Source organism: Malaclemys terrapin, chromosome 13 (genome assembly GCF_027887155.1).
Source record: "Malaclemys terrapin pileata isolate rMalTer1 chromosome 13, rMalTer1.hap1, whole genome shotgun sequence".
NCBI lineage: Eukaryota > Metazoa > Chordata > Testudines > Emydidae > Malaclemys > Malaclemys terrapin.
Genome location: NC_071517.1, coordinates 39,964,307 through 39,985,529, shown reverse-complemented (window position 1 = coordinate 39,985,529; position 21,223 = coordinate 39,964,307). Strand labels below are relative to the sequence as shown.

Sequence of the window (21,223 nt, the reverse complement as noted above, 5' to 3'; positions counted from 1 at the left end):
TTATTCTTACCAGCTTAGGTTAAAACTTCCCCAAGGTACAGATTTCTTTTTTGCCTTGGGATTGCTGCCACCACCAAGTGATTTAAAAAGAAACAGGGAAAGGACCACTTGGAGTTCCTCTTCCCCCCAAAATATCCCCCCAAGTTCTTACACCCCCTTTCCTGGGGAGGCTTGAGAATAATATCCTAACCAGTTGGTTTCAAAGTGATCAAAGACTCAAATCCCTGGGTCTTTGGATAATGGAAAAAATCAGTCAGGTTTTTAAAAGAAGGATTTTATTAAAAAGAAAATGTAAAAAATCATCTCTGTAAAAGCAGGATGAAAAATAACTTTCAGGGTAATCAGATTCAAAGAGCCCAGAGGAACCCCCTCTAGCCTTAGTTTCAAAGTTACAACAAAACAAGGGTGAACTTCCCTCTAGCAAAGGTAAAGTTCACAAGTTGAGAAAACAAAGATAAATAATTCTGTTAGTCTTAAAGGTGCCATAGGACCCTCTGTTACTTTTTAAAGATAAACGAATATGCCTTGCCTGGCTGTTTACTTACAAGTTTGAAATATGAGAGACTTGTTCAGAAAGATTTGGAGAACATGGATTGATTTCCAGTCCTTCTTAGGCTATGGCTACACTGGTGCTTTTCAGGACTGCAACTGTCTCACTCACGAGTGTGAAAAAACACCCCCCTGAGCGCAGCAAGTTGCAGTGCTGTAAAGCACCAGTGTGGACAGTGCACCAGGGCTGGTAGCTCGGCCCCTCGTGGAGGTGGAGCACCTGCAGCGCTGGGAGAGAGCGCCAGGACCACACTCGCACTTCAAAGCGCTGCCGCGGAGCTTTGGAGTTCTCAGTGTAGCCATGCCCTAAGTCCCAAGAGCAAACAGCCACAGAAACAAAGAACCCAAAACAAAGCCTCTCTCCCCCCGCCCGGATTTGAAAGTATCTTTTGTCCCCATTGGTTCCTTTGATCAGGTGCCAACCAGGTTACTTGAGCTTCTTAACCCCTTACAGGTAAGGAGGAATTTAGGCTACTGCTATGGTATTGACAACAGGTAACCAGAGGAACCGGATGGCATCGCACTGACAGCTCCATGACCCGAGTGAGGGGAGCAGAACTGATAGCTCTGGCCCAGGGCTGGTAGCCAGTGAGCCTGGTGTGGAGACAAGAGACCAGCTCTGACCAACTGCCCCCTGTGCCAGTCTGTTAACAGAGCAAATCACACACAGTTTCCCTGGCCCTGCACCCCATCACCTCTGTGTCCCTGATGATATTGGGGACTCACTGGAACAATCCCCAGTCTCCATAGAAACACCCCTTGTCACCCCACCCCCCGGATCTCGAAGTCTCCTGTCTGTCCTCCCATTGATCCTGTGGCTTTTCTGCAAGATGGCCCCAACTGTGCCCAGGGGCCAGGGTCTGGGGCAGGGAGCTGCAGGTCGCTCGGTTGATCGCTAGGACCCAGGAGCAGCTGGGAGGCGGCTCTGGGGGGAGCGATCGCTGGGCTCAGGCCCGGCGCCAGGAAGTGACTCGCAGCCGCTGCGGGGACTCTGGCTCCAGGCTCCTGGCGAGATCCCCGAGCCCCGGCGGCTGGTACTGGGAGCCCGGAGCCCGGGCTGCAGCCGGGAGAGGGGAATCTCCAGCAGGGCCCTTCCCGCTGCTCCCCAGGAGCCTCTCCCAGGGCAGAGCCCCCAGCCCGGCCAGGCCCCTTCCCGGCCCGGCCCCTGCCCCAGGGGGCCCCGCTCGGAGGGAAGGTGAGAGACCGCCCCCCCGTCACCCCCGGGCTGCAGGGGGGGTTTGGCCCCAGGCTGCTCCCAGCGGAGCTGGCTGCGATTCCCGCCCTGGGTCCGGGAAAGGGGCTGCCAGCTCCCGGTGTGTGCGGGGCGGGGGGAGCCCGGGCCGTGCTGGGGTTGGGACAGACACACCTGGGGAGGGGAGTGATCCGGGGTCACGTTACCACACGCTTCCCCCCCCCCCCCCCCATCTGGTGCTTTGTGTTCGCAGCCCCTGGCCGCGCTGGTGTGAACGCAGGCTGCTGCTGCTGCTCGGGGAGATCTGCTGGCCCCGCCCTGCCCGCACCCTGCGGCTGACAAGGGGCTCCCGGCTGGGCCTGGGGGCAAAGGGAGAAAGCGGGGGGCTGCCCCACCCCGCAGCCAGAGTGGGATTCTTTTACCGCAACTAGCCAGTGACGCTCTTGGGGTAGCTGCAGGGGGAGGAGGCTAAAGAGCTGCGGGGGGATGGGCAGGCGGGGGTAACAGGGCTGTGGGGGCTGCCGGGAGGAGGGGGATGCAGGGGGCAGGATGGGATTGGGGATGGGCGGGGAGGATGGGGGAGGGGTGGCTGAAGGGAGGATGGGGCGCTGCAGGGGAGTCAGGGGGCAAGGGGAGAATTATGGGGCTGAGGGGAATGAGGCTGGAAGTGAGTAGGGGGGATCACTGCGAGGAAAAAGGGGTAAGTGGGGAGGGGATGGTGAGAACAAGAGAAAACTGGCTGGGGAAGGGAGTGGGGAGAGCCTGGGGGGCACAGAGAAGGTGGAGGTGTGGGGAGATACAATGGCAGCTCCCCCACCACATAGGGTGAGCAGGGTGCCCCTACCAGCAGCCAGTGGGGATTTTTTTTTTCCTCCTCCTAGAAATGGTCAAAAAAGCATGGGGGTGCATTGGCTGGCAAAGAACCCCTCAGGGCTCAGAAGCTACAAGGCAGATCTGCTCAGGCAGCCCCCGCCCCTCCATGCACCTCCCCCCACTTATTTTTATAGATTAAAAATAAAAAAAGACTGACTCCTGATCTCTCTCTCTACTCCTGTTATTACAGCCCTGGAGTTGAGCTCCCTGGGTCAGAAGCTGCTGCCTCCTCCATTTTGAGCTGGAAGCTGGGAGAGACCTTCATTAAAGCCCCCACTGTGCCCAGCCTGGGTGAGGACTTCCTGCAGTGTCTGGAAACAGCTCCTAGGGCAGCCTCGGGTTCTACTGACACCCGCCTCTGAGGTATAGAGCATCACAGGAGGTTCCCAGTTCCCAAACCTGCCCAGATCCATTCCCTGCTCCCTGGGCAGACAGACACTCCTGGGAACTTGGTGAGGAGCAAAGAGAGGAAAAGCCAGTTCATCTCTCTTGAATCACTGGGCTGCTCGGAGAATGGGGGACACGCTGCCTTTGAGGACAGTGTCGGGGGAATCCCCTAACGCGGCTCCTTTGGTTCTGCTCTTTTTCCAGCATTCGGCTCAGAGACTCTATTATGGGGAGAGTTTAAAAGTGTCCCCAATGGGTTCAGTTCTGCTGGGAGGGGCCTGGCCTGTTTGGTAATAAACTAACTGGGTTTCTTCCCACTGTGGCAGAGTCCAGAGTGTCTGTCTGCAGGGAGAGAGCCAGGGGGGTCATTGGGATGTGAAATGGACTCAAGCCCCTTCTGAAACCCCCGCCTTCCCGAATTGCCCATCTCGTCCTGACAGGCTGAGGAATCACTTCCACATTTCTCTCCAGATGGTCCCGACTTCCAGGAGACAGGGAAGGGAAATGGCTGTGATGGAGCCAGCTCAGGTAGGAGATTTTCAGGGAGCTTCAGGGGGGTTGTTGTAGAGGGGGAGGGGTAGAAAAGACACAGGGGGAGGTAGGGAGGGGACAGGGTGTGATAAACCTGCTGGGACACGTTCAACCCAGGCCTGATTTTCTGAACAGGACAATTGGCCTGGGGTGGGGAGGGGAGTTCCCCGATTTCTGAACCCGAACACAACCCCCCTGGGCAGGGCTGGGAAAACTGACCAGACTCCTAGTGCTGGAGCCTGACCCCACTGGCCAGAGACTGCTGTGAAATATGAAGGGAAGCTGTTTGGGATTCCTGTCCCTGTCCCTGGCTCAGAGCTCTGCTTCCCATAACAGCCTGTGGCTGGCAGGCGTGTGGGAAATTAGAAGACCCTGCCCACCTCTGTCTGCTGGGGGGACAAGGAGTCTCATTTTCTCCCCAGCCCCTGAAGCTTCCTGACTGTTCTGAGCAGGGTGGGGGTGGGATTCTGCTTCTCCAGGCCTCTTCCCCTGTGAATAGGGGGATTGTGGCTGGGACAGGAGACGCTGAGTGGGGGAAATGATGTTTCAGATGCCTGTGACCTTCGAGGAGGTGGCTGTGTATTTCACCAAGGGGCAGGGGGCTTTGCTGGACCCCACTCAGAGAGCCCTCTACAGGGACGTCATGCAGGAGAACTATGAGACGGTGACCTCGCTGGGTAAGGGATTCGTGTGCCCTCAGTTATTAGAAGCTGTGGGGTCTGTATATCTGACTGCCCGGTTAGATTAGGAAGGAATGGGTCGCAAAGTGAAGTGGTTCTAAGCCAGGTGTCCAGAGCCCCCGGGGAGCTGTGAGCAGGTTTTAGGGGGGCTGCCAAGCAGGGCCGGCATTAGAGTTGCTGGTGCCCAGGACAGAAAGTGGAAGCCCCACTGCATGGGGCTGTAGCCCAGGGCTGAAGCTAAAGCCTGAGCAACTTAGCTTCGCGGGGCCCCATGTTGCGCAGGACCCTGGGTAATTGCCCTGCTCCCTACCCCCTAACACTGGCCCTGGCTTTTATATGCAGAAAAACAGTTGGTGTGACATAGGTGGGCTGCGGAGTTTTTATAGCATGTTTGGGTGGCCTCAGAGAGAACAAGGCTGAGAACCCCTAGCATCATGGGCAGTGCGTAATGTGGGCAAGGGAAGGCTGTGCCTACCTAAATAGCCATGGGTGGTCCCGCCCATGCTCCGCCTCCTCCTACCTGCAGTGCAGCTACTAGGCCCCACCCAGGCAGGCTACTCTCTAGGGAGCCTCCTGGGGCCGCCCAGTGCTGGGGTGCCCCAGAATTGGGGCAGCACCACCCAGCGCTCCAGGATGCCAGGACTCCCGCTGTGCCCTCTGGGATGGGTGGGAGGGTCACGCACCACCTGCTACCCGTCTGTTGCTCCGGGGCCAGGAGGGGGAGTGAAGCGGCTCATCTTGGTGCTGCTGGCCAGTGCCCGGCGCTGGGGCCAGCCTGACACTCGGGGGGGGGGGAGGGTCGACAGCTCATCTCGGTGCCAGGGACAGGGGTGTGGCCAATGGGAGCTGTGGGGGCGCTGCTTGTAGAGAGGGGCAGCGCGCGGAGCCATGTGCTCCCGCCCCCTCCCCCCCCTCCGAGGGGCCACAGGTCACGTTGAACCTTCCAGGAGCGGCATGGGGCCGGGGTAGGCAGGGAGCCTGCCTTAGCAGTAAGTGCTGCCCGGCGGCAGGCCACACCCCAAACTCCAGCACTGAGCCCCCAACATAGCACCCGAAACCTGCTTCTGCACCCCCAGCACCAGCACCCCCCTTCTGCACCTTGAATCCCTTCCTGCACCTCAACCCCTGCCCTGACTTTCCTCTGAGAACCAGAACCCCCACCCCTTCCTGCACCCCAACCGCCTGACCCAGACCTGACTCCCCTCCCGTAGCCAGCACCCTGTATCCCAGGAGTTCTCAAACTGGGGGTCAAGACCCCTCAGGGAGTCGCGAGGTTATTACATGGGGGGGTCGTGAGCTGTCAATCTCCACCGCAAACCCCGCTTTGCCTCCAGCATTTATAATGGTCTTAAATATATTTAAACGTGTTTTTAATTTATAAGGGGGGTTGCACTCAGAGGCTTGCTATGTGAAAGAGGTCACAAGTACAAAAGTTTGAGAACCACTGCTGTACCCCCTCCCACTTCCCAATACAGCCCCAGCCTGGAGCCCCTTCCCAGAGCCAGCACCCTGTACCTCCTCTTGCACCTCAACACTCTGCCGCAGACCGGAGTCCCCTCCTGCACTCCAACCCCAGGCTCAGCCCAGAGCCCCCTCCCACACTGCAAACCCCTTGGCTCCAGTCCAGAGCCCACACCCCCTCCCAAACGTGAACCCCCTATCCCAGCACAGGGAAAGTGAGCAAGGGTCAGGGAGAGTGAGTGGCAAGGTGGGGGGGGCAATGGAGTGAGTGGGGTAGGGCTTTGGGGACAGGGCCGGCTTTAGGAAGTGCGGGGCCCGATTCGAACAGTTTCGACGGGGCCCCGGCAGGGATGACTAAAAAAAAAAAAAAAAAAAACCCACATAAAAAAAACACGTGGGGCTTGTACTCACCAGGCAGTGCTCCTAGTCTTCGGCGGCACTGAAGGACCTGCTGCCAAAGTGCTGCCGAAGACCCGGAGCGAGTGAAGGACCCGCCGCTGAAGTGTCGCCGAAGACTCGGAGTGCCGCCGTCTGAGTAAAAATTAAAAAGGAGCCTCTAGCCAGGGAAGGGATTCTCGGCCACTTGCCCCCACGCCGGCAGCCCTGCCACTGGGTGCGGGGCCCTCTTAGGCGCGGGGCCCGATTCGGGGGAATTGGTGGAATTGGCCTAAAGCCGGCCCTGTTTGGGGAAGGGGCGGAGCCTCGGGAAGGGACTGGGCAGATCCTGGGTTGCCCTTAAATTCAAAAAGTGATCTTGGGAGTAAAAGGTTGGAGATCACTGACCCTAGTGCTTACTACTTAGGAGTCAAAGGGGGTACTCTGAAGAGCCAGAACTAGACCAGATAGCAAAGATCTGGCCTTAATGGTTTCCAATACCTCTCCCCAAACAAATGTGAAAGCTTAATGGAAATCACTTGTCTGGAATTCAAGTGATTTCCATTAAGAGAGGCCTCTCTCCTGGCCACTGCAACCCTGGAGCTGGGACTGGGATGTGACAGGATAGAAAATACAAGAGTGATACCGCAAATCAAACTTTAAAGCTGTAATACATGTTCCAGACAAAGCTAAATCCAAACATTTAAAGCAGCTGGTGGAGGTAACATTCATTTTAGGAACTAGATTAATTAACCTATGTACTGGTAAGCAATTCTGAAATGGCATCGAGTGCAAAAGCTAGGCATAAATAATACATTGTCACTTTTGTGATTATAAAAAAAGTTATTAAATGTGATTTTTAATGATAGTTTTGCAGGGGAGAAGAGATGATTTAGTTGGATTATTTTTAAAAAACTGACTCCAGGAAGCAGTAACTGTGGTTTTTCTCCAGCAGAAGTCTCTCCCAACCTGCATAGCCCAGCTACGGCTGGGAGAGACTGAGCATCAAACTCTCCTCTTCCCCAGGCCACCGCCCACCAGGAGATCATCAATGGGGAATAATCTTTCACTCGCTCTTTTGCAAGCTCACAAAGCTTTCCCTGATCTGCCTAAATGTTTCCCTTCCTTTCTTAAATTCATCCAGTTATTCCAAATTCCTGTCCCCCAGTGCTTTGCCATATTCAGCAATCCCACTCAGGGCTTGTCTACACTGGGAAGTTTTGTCCCCAAAACCTGGTTTTTGGCCAAAAAACCGCGATAGCGTACACACTGCAAGATCACTTTTTTTTCTAAAAAAAACCCGCTAGTTTTGGTGACAAAATACTTCCACCCCGTGAGAAACTTTTGTCTTTTCCCCTCCCTTTATTGTCGACAAACAGCCAGTGTAGACACCACAGGTTTTTTTTTATTTTATTTTATTGGCCTCCAGAAAGTATCCCACAATTCCCTTGCTGCCGCTCTGGTCAGCGGTTTGGACTCCGCTGCCCTGCAGCCAATCTGCTACTCCCCCTTGCAAGCCCTGGGACATTTAAATCTCAATTCCTGTTTGCTGGCTTCCCAGGTGAGCATGGCTGGCTATCGCCACAAACATGCACCCGCTTGGACCACCGGTGAGTAGCTGGATCTGATCAGTATGTGGGGAGAGGAGTCTGATCGGTTGCAGCTGCGAGTGACCTGTAGGAATCGGGACACACATGGGAAAATTTCTCAAGGCTTGTGTGAAAAGGGCTGTGATCGGGACACGCAGCAGTGCAGAGCTTCTAAAGCATTGTGTTGCACGGATCTTGAGCCCAACATTGTACATGGATATAGCAGGAAAGCAACTCCAAAGCAGACGTGTTACTGCCCCTCATTGTCAAAGTGGTTCCTCAAAGCCTCTCTGATGTTAATAGCAGCCCTCTGGGCTCCTCTGACAGCCCTAGCATCTGGCTGCTCAAACTGTGCAGCCAAGCGCTCTGCCCCAATGCCTCACACCTGAGCAAACATTTCACCCTTAGATTCACACAGATTATGCGAAGTGCAGCGTGCGGCTATGACCATGGAATATTATCCTCGGTAAGGTCTAGCCTGCTATTGAGACACCTCCACCGCGCTTTCAAACGGCCAAAGGCACATTCGACTACCATGCGGCACCTGCTCAGCCTGCTGTTAAAACGCTCCTTGCTGGTGTCCAGGTGCCCTGTGTAAGGTTTCATGAGCCAGGGCTGTAAGGGGTAAGCTGGGTCTCCCAGGATTACTATGGGCATTTCCACATCCCCCACTGTGAATTTATGGTCTGGAAAGGAAGTCCCCCCCCCTCCGCAGCTTTCTGTACAGGCCACTGTTCCTGAAGATGTGTGCGTCATGCACCTTTCCAGACCAGCCTGCACTGATGTCCGTGAAACGCCCCCAGTGATCCACAAGTGCCTGCAACACCATGGAGAAGTATCCCTTCCTATTGATGTATTCAGAGGCAAGGTGATCTGGCGCTAAAATTGGAATGTGTATGCCATCAATGGCACTGCAACCGTTAGGGAAACCCATCTCTGCAAAGCCATCCACTGTGTCATGCACATTTCCCAGAGTCACGGTCCTCCACGGCAGTTGCGATTTCTTGCCCTGCACACTTGGAGTAATACAACCCCAACAGTGGACTTTCCTACTCCAAATTGATTTGCGACTGACCAGTAGCAGTCTGGATTCGCCAGCTTCCACACTGATTGCAACACGCTTCTCGACCGGAAGGGCAGCTCTCAATCTGGTGTCCTTGCGCCGCTGGTCGGGGGCCAGCTCAGCACATAGCTCCAGGAAGGCTGCTTTACTCATCCTGAAGTTCTGTACCCACTGATTGTCATCCCACACCTCCATGACAATGCGATCCCACCAGTTAGTGCTTGTTTCCCTAGCCCAAAAGCGACGTTCTGCCGTATGCAGCTGCTCTGTGAATGAACAAAGCACTGATAAGTTGCTGCTGTCCATATCACACCTGGATGCCTGCGATTCATCCTCTGCTAACTTTGTGAGTAACTCTTTGCATGATGTCCTCACGACAGCTAACAGCGCATAGGAGAGAAGTGCCTCTCACTGCAGCTGCTGGCAGGTGCTACAACAGAATGACAGTTGGAAAAACGTGGAGGGGTGGGACACAAAGCGGTGCATGACGGTACATTTTGCACATCCCAGGATGTGCCGGGCTCCGTTTCCGCATTCCCCCAACCCCTAGCGACGGATGGTGTCGCCAGGCACTGTGGGATACATACCCACAGTCCATTGCTCTCCCTGTCTACAAAGGTGCCCCAAATGTGGACCCGATCTGTCGACAGAGAGAGCAAATGTAAACATGTTTGGCGACTTTACTTTTTTTCCCTTGTCGACATTAGTTTCATCGACAAAACTTCCCAGTGTAGACAAGTCCTCTGTGGTGTAACCTTGGCTGTTACATGCTTTCCCTAGGCATCATTCAGCTAAGTGATGTGGATTTACTTTTTCCAGTCATTCCCACAGCCCCTGGATCGTTTCTCTGCCTCTTCTACAAGTGCCCTCTCGTCTGCCAGTAATTTGGTGCCCAGAACTGAATGCATGGCCTCATGGACGGCTCAGGGGGAGACAGACAGTGGAGCGTTTAATTCTTTTCCCTCCTGTTCAGCATCCCCAAATACAAATGAAAATACAAACACTTGGACCCAACGTAAGTCCCACACCGCAGGCACAGGGAAGAGGCTGCAACCAGCCCGTGACTGCCAGCCCCTATGACTGGGCTCCTGCGCCCAGTTCCTCCCCAAGTCAGCTCATTCCTTGGCACTGTGGGCAGGGTCAGCTCCATTTCTAGCTCACAGAGCCCAGCCACCCTCTCACAGCTACCTTCTGCCTGCAGGAATGAGATTTGCTTTCCCAGCCCCCTCCTAGCTGCAGCAACTGGAGCCTGATTGGCTGGCAGTACAAGTGCCCCTGAGTGACCTAGAAGCCATGAGTTACTGAGCTCAGCCACTTTCAGCAGGGCAGGGGCTGAAAGCAGGAAAAGGGGGGTCCCAGTTCCCAGAGGCCAGCTGGAGCTGGGAGAGACTGAGAATCGGAGTCTCTCCTCCTCTCTCCCTGCTCCCTCAGCTCAGCTGGAGCTGCAGAGAGGCGGCTGCTGGGGAAAGTCGCGTCTCTCCCTGGTTGCCGCATACAGCCCAGCTTTGGCTGGAAGTCCTGGGACACCCCAAACTTAAGTTTCCATACCCCCACCCACCCCCTATTTCCCCCTCCTACCTCCACCCACTCCCTATTTCCCCCCACCTACGCCCTATTTCCCCCACCACCTCACCTTCCACATCCTCTCTCCAGAGTCCAGGTGGCACCTAATTAGTGGACTCACGTCTGCATGGCTCCACTAATTAGTTGTGCGGCCCTTCCATTACCTCGTGCACAGGCACGTGCCTTAGAGGGAACTATGGTTGCTGGGCAGCGTGGCCCCATCCCTGGTCCAGGAGCGCCAGGTTGCCTGGCAGCGCGGCCCCATCCTTTCCGACCCCGGAGCGCCGCGATGTCGGGTAGCGCGGCCCCAGCCCCAGAGCGCAGGGAGGCCAGGCAGCGCAGGGAGGCCAGGTTCTCCCCCCTGGAGAACCGGGAGGCTGGGCAGCAATGGAAGAGCCAGCCACCTACAGAGCAGGAAGCAGGAGGGGGAGTGTGGGCGGGGCCACACCTAGCTATTTGGGAGGCTCAGCCTCCCCCTGCCTCTGATACCCACTGCTCATGTCTGACCTCCTAGTGAGAATAGAACAACACCCCACCCCCACCAGATGTCTGCTGCTCCCAAAGGGTTACCGCAGTCCCATATAGGGTCAGGTTCAACTCAGGGAATGTTCCTTGTGACAAATATTCTACCAATGCTCCATGCACCCTGACCTTGCCTGATTTCACCCCCTGAGCAGGATTTCCCATTCCCAAACCGGACCTGATCGCCCGGCTGGAGCGAGGGGAAGAGCCGTGGGTCCCGGATCTCCAGGCCGCTAAGGAAAGAGAGAGCCCAAGCGGCACCAGCACAGGTGAGAAGTCAGGGAAACAGAGACAGAAACATCTGGTGAGAGAAGGAAAAAGCTGGGACTCTCAAAATGTGCTGTGAGCGAGAGCCCTCAGTTCTGCCCCATCTCATCCATGTCACGGCTACAGTCAGCAGGTGTCGTATTATGAAGGCAAACATCAGTCACAGCTTCCCACCCATCCTGTTAGCTGTCGGGAATTTCCTCCCTGACTTTAGTTCCCTGGGAGTGTTTGGGTGGGATGTAGCAGCAGGATCCAATGTCTCCATCTGCCCAACAGTCACTGTGTTGTGTTTTCCCTCTTTGCTATTCTCCTTTCTGTCCTTTCTCCCCGGCACAGGCACTGTCTGGATTCCCTCTCTCCCAGCAGGTGATAGGACAGTGAGTTTGAACAAGGAGGAAAATCAGCAGCATGAAGGTCCTTGGAAAGTGGAACTGCAGGGGACGTTTTTGAGAAGAGCTGAAGGGAATTTTCACCAGTGCTTGGAACAGGGAAAAGCCTGGGGAGATCAACACAGATCAGAGATTCAAGTGGGAAACTGTCCCAGAAAGAAATTAAATAAATCCATCAAACGCGGTGGAGGATGCAAGGATCCCAAGGAAACCACAGTCCAGCAGACAAGTCACAATGAAGAGAAACCCTACAAATGCCTTGACTGTGGGAAAAGATTCCATTTCAGTGCAAACCTTATTAGCCATTGGAGAACCCACACAGGAGAGAAGCCCTATAAATGCCTGTATGGTGGTCAAAGTTTCAGTTTGAAATCAACCCTTCATACACATCAGAAAACCCACACAGGAGAGAAACCCCATAAATGCCTGGACTGTGGGAAAACTTTCGGTCAGCGCTCATACCTTATTAAACATGGGAGAATCCACACGGGAGAGAGACCCTATAAATGCCTGGACTGTGGGAAAACTTTCAGTCAGCGCTCAGACCTTACTCAACATGGGAGAATCCACACAGGAGAGAAACCCCATAAATGCCTGGACTGTGGCAAAACTTTCCGTCAGCACTCACACCTTACTAAACATGAGAGAATCCACACGGGAGAGAGACCCCATAAATGCCTGGACTGTGGGAAAACTTTCCGTCAGCGCTCAGGCCTTATTAAACATGGGAGAATCCACACAGGAGAGAAACCCCATAAATGCCTGGACTGTGGGAAAACTTTCCGTCAGCACTCACACCTTACTAAACATGGGAGAATCCACACAGGAGAGAAACCCCATAAATGCCTGGACTGTGGGAAAACTTTCCGTCAGCGCTCAGGCCTTATTAAACATGGGAGAATCCACACGGGAGAGAAACCCCACAAATGCCTGGACTGTGGGAAAACTTTCCGTCAGCACTCAGGCCTTATTAAACATGGGATAATCCACACGGGAGAGAGACCGTATAAATGCCTCGAGTGTGGGAAAAGTTTCAGTTTGAAATTAACCCTTAATACACATCAGAAAACCCACACAGGAGAAAGACCCCATAAATGCTTGGACTGTGGGAAAAGCTTCAGACAGCACTCACATCTTACTACTCATAGGAAAATCCATACGGGAGAGAAACCCTACAAATGCCTCGAGTGTGGGAAAGGTTTTATCACAAATTCATCACTTACTGCACATCAGAGAATCCACACAGGAGAGAGACCTTATAAATGTCTCGAGTGTGGGAAAGGTTTTATCAGAAGTTCAGCGCTTACTAACCATAGGAGAATCCACACAGGAGAAAGACCCTATAAATGCCTTGAGTGTGGGAAAAGTTTCAGTTTGAAATCAATCCTTAATACACATCAGAAAACCCACACAGGAGAGAAACCCCATAAATGCCTGGACTGCGGGAAAACTTTCAGTCAGCGCTCATACCTTACCCTACATGGGCGAAACCACACAGGAGAGAAACCCCATAAATGCCTGGACTGCGGGAAAACTTTCAGTCAGCGCTCATACCTTACTAAACATGGGAGAATCCACACAGGAGATAGACTATATAAATGCCTTGAGTGTGGGAAAAGCTTCAGTAAGAGCTCAGCGATTACCAAACATCAGAGAATCCACAATGATGTAAGAGACCCTGGAAACAGCTTGACTGCCGGAAAAGATTTAATTTGACTTCCCACATCAGTGACGCACACAACAGAGAGACCGTCAATGTGGGGGAAGGTTTATGTGCTGCTCCCGGAGTATCGGGCATCAGCAGATCCACACAGGGAAGAAACTTCTGAGATGTTCTCAGTGTGGAAAATGCTCCAAGTGCAGGTAACCCCACATTGGACATCAGAGACTCCTCCGCACAGCAGGGAAATTCTCTCAGGGCCCTGACTAGAGCTGGCCACGGTGACAAATCCATTTCCTCATTCCCACACACATCAGGGGCGTTTGGCTCCCAAGGATCCATCTGCCCATCGCTGGGGTGAGGATTCAGCAGCAGCCAAGCATCAGCTGGTCAGTGACCCACTGGCTCTGCCTGGTCTAAGCAAACCCCAGGCAGAGGAGGAGAAGCCCCGATCAGCCCCTCCTCCCTGCTGCAGCCCTGCAGAGGTGAGAAGGAGGCCAAGGCTGTCAGGGGACTTGGGCAGCTTTCAAGCCAGGCAGACCCCCATCATGGAGGCCAGAGGGAGATGAGGAGACTGACAGCCCAGCTGGTCACCCCCTCCCCATCTACAAATGTGTCCTGTGTATAGACAATACAATACTCATTGTCTCTGCCACACTCACCCCACACTCATCCCTCTAACCTGAGCTCTTTGGCTTCCCTGCTCTCGGAGTGTTTCGTTTTGTGATGGGGTTCCAGTGCCTCTCATGGCTTCTCTGCACTTTTCTCCCAATGTGTAGATGTTGCTCTGTTGTGGGGTGTGGGAAATGGGGGAGCTGGGGGCAGCAGTGGGCTGGGTTGGACTGAATTGGGCTGGGCTGGGGATGGAGAAAGGAGTCTGCTACTTGCTTGTCCATTTAAATAATAAAGTACAATTTAGTTTCTCCCACTCCCAGTCTCCTTTGATTTGCATTAAATGGCTGCCCCCCGAAGAGGTAAGGTGAAAGATAAAGGCAATGCAGACTTGTTCTGGGATGGGAATGCACAGTGAGGTCACCCCATCTCGGTCACAGGCGCCTCAAACTTCCCTTAGAGATAAAGCTCTCTGAAACCTCGTGCCCCTCTCCCTGACCCCAGTACAAACCAGGAACAGTCTGATTGGGCTCCCGGGCTCATCCTCCTCTTCCTCATCCCAGTGCTAGTCAGGAGTAATCCCACTGGGGCCATGTGACCTGTCTACACCAGTGTGAAGTTGTTGTGAGAGGAGAAATAGACCATTGGCCTCTAGGTCTGTTTGCAATCTATGTGGCGGGCCTCCCAAAGGAGGCTCAGGAATGTGTCAAGGGAGGCGTGACCTGTGGTGTTTTTTTTTTGTTTTTTTTTTTTTTAGAGCACTGGCTGCCTTCTGAGCTGATAAGTTTGTCTAATCAGCAGTTTGGGAAGGCAAGGTTAGTGGAACATGAATATCCCTATACCTTACTGTGATGGGTTGGATCACAGAAACCCCCTTGGGAGCTGCCACCCGATGTGCAAAGACTACCCCTGCTCCTGTTTTCCCTGCCAGCTCACAGAAATGTGCTTGTCTTTAGCATTCAGATACCCAACTCCCAATGGGGTCTAAACCCAAATGAATCTGTTTTACCATGTATAAAGCTTATGCAGGGCAAACTCATAAATTGTTTGCCCTCTATAACACTGATAGAGAGATCTGCACAGCTGTTTGCTCCCCCAGGTATTAACACATACTCTGAGTAAATTAATAAGTGAAAAGTGATTTTATTAAATACAGAAAGTAGAATTTAAGTGGTTCCAAGTAGTAACAGACAGAACAAAGTAAGTCACCAAGCAAAATAAAATAAAATGCACAAATCTATGTCTAATCAAACTAAATACAGACAAGATCTTCACCAGTTCCAGAATGCTCCCTTTTACAGGCTAATCTCCTTTCATTCAAGTATCCTGGGGGGGTGGAGAGGCTCCTTCTTTAGCGAGCTGAAGACAAAATGGAGGGGTCCCCCACGGGTTTAAATAGACTTTCTCTTGTGGATGGAGACCCCCCCTCCTTACTCCTATGCAAAGTCCAGCTCAAGATGGAGTTCTGGAGTCACCAGGGCAAGTCACATGTCCCTGCATGACTCAGTCTTTACAGGCCGAAGCCATTGTCCATATGGCATCTTGTATGTCTCCAGGAGGACTTCTTATGTGGATTGGAGCATTCCAAGATGCATTGTTCCCCAAGTGCTTCCTGATTAGGTACTTAACCTTGTGAATTCCTTCCTAAAGAAACTGACCAAATGCCTCACAAAGCGTACTTAGAAACCAAGCAAGTATACAGCAATATTCTTAACCTCAAATAGAAAATGATATATGTGTACAAATAGGATGAATAGATTTAGTAGACCATAACCTTTACGGAGATATGTTACATGGCACAGGCTGCACAAAACATATTCCAGTTATGTCATACATACATTTATAAGCACCCCCCCCCCCATAAAGCTTATGGGCTACACTGTCACACTTACCTATTACCAGTGTGGAGAATTGTGACAGTGAAGGAAATGTTCCTGTGTCTGTTAGGGGTAATGACTTGCCCATAAAGGGAGCTACCCCAATCTCCAAGCAGTTGTCTGTGAATAGCCATGTGCGCTGGGACAAAGGAAAGTATATCCCAAGCTGTTTGTCTGTTAAAGGGGAATGTTTCTCCAGCTCTTTTCTGTCTGTAGAGCAGACAGAAGAAGCCTGTCAGCCTATGATGGTTGAAAATGTATCAGTTAACACAAAGTTGGTTCTGGATACAACTAAAGCCCAGGAAGGAAGGGGTCCTAAATTTGTGTCTGCCAGGGATGATGACATTACAACTAGGTTGCGTCCAGTTGATGTCAAATAGCTCCCAGAGACCAAGCGATTCTGATGCTTCTATTTTGCTTGTAGCTAGTGTGTTGCTGGGTAAAGATGTGACAACCTTGTCTGATCAGGGTGATATCATAGCCAGGGCACAAGGAAAGCATGAGGGTGATTTGACTATGTTACCCACTGACAGTGTGGAAACTTGTAACAAGGAAGAGAATACTTCTAATCTTGTGACTATGAAGTCTAGCTGGTTACCTGAAAGGGGGTTGTGTGGAAATCCTCCTGATGGGCCAGAGGTGATTCTGGATGTATGTGAAACTCAGAAGGAGTTTGGTGATTTGTCAGGGGTTGTGCCAAAGTCGGTTCTGGACATAAATAAAGCTCAGAAAGAATCTCTTGCAGTGCATGATATTGCAGAAGGAAAGGAATTTCTGGGTGAAGTCTTTAAAGTCTGTGAGAAGGAATTGTTCCCATTGACTCTTCATGGGCCATTGCTGATAGTGAACAGTCTCTCTTCTGAGGAAACTGTGTTAGTGCCTAATGGGCCAGAGTCTTTCAAATGTGTATGATTCCCCTGGCCTTGCTTCAGAAAGAGCCAGTGTGGATAGCTTTGAAAAGATTTCAGATGAAAAAAAAATTGTTAGGGACTTTAAACAGCCCTATAAGGTTAGTCAGCTTGTTGGGGAGACAGTGTTGTTGGAACATTAATGTTTCCATGTTGATTTTTTAAGTAAGCAGTCTGTGACTCAGGTACGAGGAAAGATCGGGTTCCTGGTTTTTCAGAGCTGAACAGCCTTATAACTGAATCCACAAGGATGCAGGGGAGAACAGGCAAACTCTCATCTCTAGACAATTTGAATATGACTTTTAGTCTCTTAGTGAACTTGACATCTGATTCCATGTAGAAGCAGAGGTTGGTAATGGAAGGACAAAAGAACCTTGAGTCTAACTGTGACGTTATGAGTGTGATATAATATCTCATTGAAAGATGACAGGGCCAGAAAGAGTTAATTAACTCACTGACTGACCTGGTCCATGGATGAACTTTAAAGACTGGTTAGGAAGATATGTAAATGAATAGAGCTTTGAAATGTAAGTCTGCATTGTTAGAGATCTCAAGGGTAGATGTTTGCTCAGGTCTTATGATGTAAGCAAACAAGTCTTGTCTATTGCTATAACTTTAATTCAAAGATCAAAAAAGGTATATTAACATTTATGATGATTATTATTGTCTATATGTCTCTTTGAAAGTTGTAGTAACCTCTATGGTAATATAGAAGTTGTTTTGTGCTGGCTTGGTAAATCTAAGTATTAGAATGACCACCAGCTTCTGGGGTTTGTCTGCCCCGTTTTGTTTGCAGTTCACCCTAATTGAGTGACCTCAGCTGGCTCCCACGGGCAGCACCGTCACACTAACCTACTAGTGAACATGGCTGGTATCTCTTAAAGACAGAGTCCAGCCTTGGAATTGGTAATGCTTGAGGATCTGAAAACAAGTAAAAAAGCCAGTGTCTATGTTGATGCAAATTACCTGTCTGACTGGGGGGAGAAAGACTTGCCCATAGCCATAAGCAAAGAGGATTCACCCAGTCAGCCAGTGGATTCTATTACACAAAAGAGTTCAGATTTTGATCCTCGGGAACAGGGAGAAAGGGAAAAAGTTTATCATGCTAATGAAAGCCACAGGTTAACCCTAAAATGCCAGAACCCCGTGGTATTGAGCCAAAGGCATAACAAAAATGATTGTGAATGTACACTTGTAATAAATTTGATGTTAATGCTAACAATGTGCAGGGTTTTTTGGAAAAGCCCTTGAACATGTTGGGAGCGATACATAAGGACTCATTATGTTGTAAAATCCTTCATGGTTATACTGTTTCATTACATGACAACACACACTATGTTAAAAGGCCTGGTGATACTGATATTTCACAGTTAGTGCCTGTATCTAATCTTGAAACAGTACACAGCAGAAAAACCACTACTAGCTTGAACTGCTGTGCAAAGGGGGAAAATGAGATACAACACCTCACGGCCTTCATGGCTGAAGGCCAGAGTAGGTGCTCTCTGAAGAATATCAATGGCTATGTTAAGTCAACACATAGACCAAACCCTGGAACCACTAAAGTGTTTCACAAAGTAGGGACTAAGTTCCTGGCTGGGGCCAAAGTATGCCTCAATAACTTGGCCTTACAAAGAATTCAATCTAAACATCGCTCAGATCAATGTTGGAAGGTCCTTAAGGTGTATCCAGGAGCTCTAATTTCGCCCTTCTATACCAGTCTCACCTTAGGGGTGTGATGCATGGCTAGAAAGGGTTAAACCTCCTGCAAACTAAATAACCCTCAAAAGACATATGGGGAGATAATCTTTGTGTTTTTGTGTATTTACATATGTACAAGTAGGGTCCACAATGTAATCAACAGTCCCTGTCTATGCTGGATTCTGATAGGATGTTCTTTTGATCTCTGACCTATCATGTAAATGAATTGTAAACATGGAATATCTCTGTATTCATCTCTCTTTGCAATGTATAGCAAATAATCTGTGAATGGTGGAGGAACAAGCAAATGGCCTTATGTTAATTCTATAGCTAAGTACCGGTGATGGACCTCCTTCAAAGTCTGCTAATTACCTTCTGTTCCGGGAGGAACTCCAACTTGTCAAGAAGACATGACATTGAAGAAAAGATCCTTGGTCCTGATTCTGTCATCTCAGATCTGCTTAGGCTTCATCAGGGGACGTTTGAGTCGCAAGACTGAGGTCCCAGTTATGCTGGTACGCCCTGAATATGAGATTAGGACATTGGACTATAACCTATGAACTATTTCTGAAATAACTTTTTGCAAATACAAAGCTCAACATCTTTGCTATGAATCTGCCCCTCAATACATTGAACTCACGTCTGTATGTATATTAATCTTTTAACCATACTCTTTTGTTTTTTAATAAATTTTAGTTTAGTTAATAAGAATTGGCAGTAGCGTGTATTTGGTTAAAATCTGAATCATTCTTTAACCTGGGAGGTAATGTATCTGATCCTCCGGGATTGGTAGAATCTTTTGTTTTATATGATGAGATAAGATTTACAGAAATTTGCATCATGTTTAACGTGGGTACCTGGAAGGAGGGCTGTGGCTTAATCACTTTAAAGAAACTATGTTGTTTGGACTTCTGAGTAACCAGTAAGGTAATAAAGAAGCTGTTTTATGCTGGCTTGGTAAATCTAAGTATTGGAATATCCACCAGCTCGATGAGGATTTTCTGCTCCATTCTTTGCAGTTCACCCTAATTAAGTGACCATAGCTGACTCCCCACTAGGATCCCGGTCACTCCCCTCTGCCCATTCTCCCTGCCCACTCTGCATTCAGAAAGCACCTTTAGGAGAGATGGGTTCCACAGGGCCTTTTCTTGGAAGCCTGGATTTCCAACCTCTGCTACACAGCATCAGCCTCTGAGAGGGAAGCAGCACTGGCCTGGGACTCAGGAGACCTAAGCTCTACTCCCAACTCTGCCAGCAGCTTGTGGGATGTCCTGAGACAAATCTGTGCCTTCCAGAGAGGGAATAAATGGGGAGTGATAATATCAGCCTCCGAGCATCTGTCTAGGGCAGGAAAAGTGGTTGGGATTAGCTAGTGCATCTCCTTTGTGCCTCCTCCCCCTTTTCTAGTCTAGACTGACCCTTAGTGGTTTATTACAGTCCCCTGTTAGCAGAGTGATTGTTAGAGTCACTAAGGGCTTGTCTATAATGGCAATTTACTGTGCTGCAACTGTCTCGCTCACGAGTGTGAAAAAACACCCCCGAGCGCAGCAAGTTGCAGTGCTGTAAAGCACCAGTGTGGACAGTGCACCAGGGCTGGTAGCTCGGCCGCTCGTGGAGGTGGGTTTTTTAGAGCGCTGGGAGAGCTCTTTCCCAGCACTGCACCGCGACCACACAAGGCATGTTAAAGTGCTGCCGTGAGGTCTCTAATAAAGGCTCATGTCACATTGTTCCTTATGAGCCTTACAAGAAGTGTGGGCAGATGATCTTTAAGGAACTTCGTTTATATACTGGGACATATGTTTTAACGTCTGAATCAAAGCAGGGGTGAGAAATATGGTTTGCCAGACAAAGGGATACCTACTCATTTGTCTCCCCATTCATATGAAGCATTGTAGGTGAACACATTGGAGGCCCAGTTTGCATATAGGACCAACAGAAAGACCACACTGGAGAACAAACAATGGGGGGCGGGGCACATCAGTGGTTTACTGGACTATAACTGGGGCACAAAAACCACACCCTGCAATCCTTCAGGCAGCAAACGGGAGAGTGCGTTTTGCATTCATGAAAAGGGGGATCCCAACAAAGGTGGCTGGTGACCCTGGGAGAATGCTTTAGCCATGGATTTTACTTGTTAAACTCAGACTGTCTGAATCCTATTATACCTGGTGTTCAATGTGTAACCTGTTGGTCTTATTTCTTCGCTCATTATCTCTTAGATCTTAGTTGATAAACTCCTGTTTGTTTTCACTAAAACAATATCTCAGAGCTGTGATGTTATATTGGGTCTGATCCTCAATTAAATCAAACAAGTTGGTATTGTCCCTTTGGGGCCGGCTTACCTGGGAATTTGAGTGTCCAGTGGAGAGGGGCTGGACACTAGAGAAGAACATGATGGAGGATCTCCAAGACAAGGTTGTGCCTAGTGTTAACCTGCAAGGCAAAGTAAGGACTGGCAGAGCCTTGGGCAGTTTGACTGGGGAGCTAAAGGCTGGAGGTGACAGGGAACTGACACCCAGTTCAGCAGAAGGACGTCCCCCTCGCACTGAGGCAGGGGGGTAACAAGGAGATTCACAGTCTTGGGCTCCCTGAGAACACATCACAGCCAGAACCTGCAGTCTATGGAGCTCAAGGATGGCAAAATAACACCTCCAAGGGGCTTAAAAAAAACAAAAGAAAAACAACTCACCCCCCTCCAATGCCGGGGATTCCACAAGCTCCCTTGGAATCTATTCCAGAGTTTAAATATCCGCATGGTTGAAAGTTTTCGTAATCTCTAACCTAAAGCTCCCTTCCTGCAGTTTAACACTTTTTACGTCTCCTCCTACCTTCAGTGGCCATGGATCACAACTGATCCCCAGTCTCTGTATAACAGCCCTTAGCATGGCTGCTAGGGTGACCAGATGTCCCGATTTTATAGGGACAATCCCGATTTTTGGGTCTTTTTCTTACATAGACTCCTATTACCTCCACTCCCTGTCCCGATTTTTCACTCTTGCTGTCTGGTCACGCTAATGGCTGCAGACC

At 50.7% G+C, this 21,223-nt stretch overlaps 2 protein-coding genes across 4 annotated transcripts in view; both read left to right on the top strand.

Annotated features, from left to right (window-relative positions):
- The window catches only part of LOC128847462 (zinc finger protein 345-like), a 430,467-nt gene that overhangs the window by 273,916 nt on the left and 135,328 nt on the right, over nt 1-21,223 (top strand). The window lies entirely within an intron of this gene.
- On the top strand, nt 1,539-18,907 carry LOC128847460 (zinc finger protein 883-like). 3 transcript variants are annotated; one of them, XM_054046889.1, is made up of 6 exons: nt 1,539-1,744; nt 2,805-2,977; nt 3,473-3,529; nt 4,083-4,209; nt 10,941-11,054; nt 11,389-18,907. In XM_054046889.1, the coding sequence occupies exons 3-6, from the start codon at nt 3,473-3,475 to the stop codon at nt 13,155-13,157; spliced, it is 2,067 nt and encodes a 688-aa protein (XP_053902864.1). In that variant the 5' UTR covers nt 1,539-1,744; nt 2,805-2,977; the 3' UTR covers nt 13,158-18,907. The 3 variants fall into 3 exon arrangements, with proteins under 3 accessions (XP_053902864.1, XP_053902863.1, XP_053902861.1); XM_054046888.1 differs by having other exon boundaries at nt 3,442-3,529; XM_054046886.1 differs by having other exon boundaries at nt 3,328-3,529.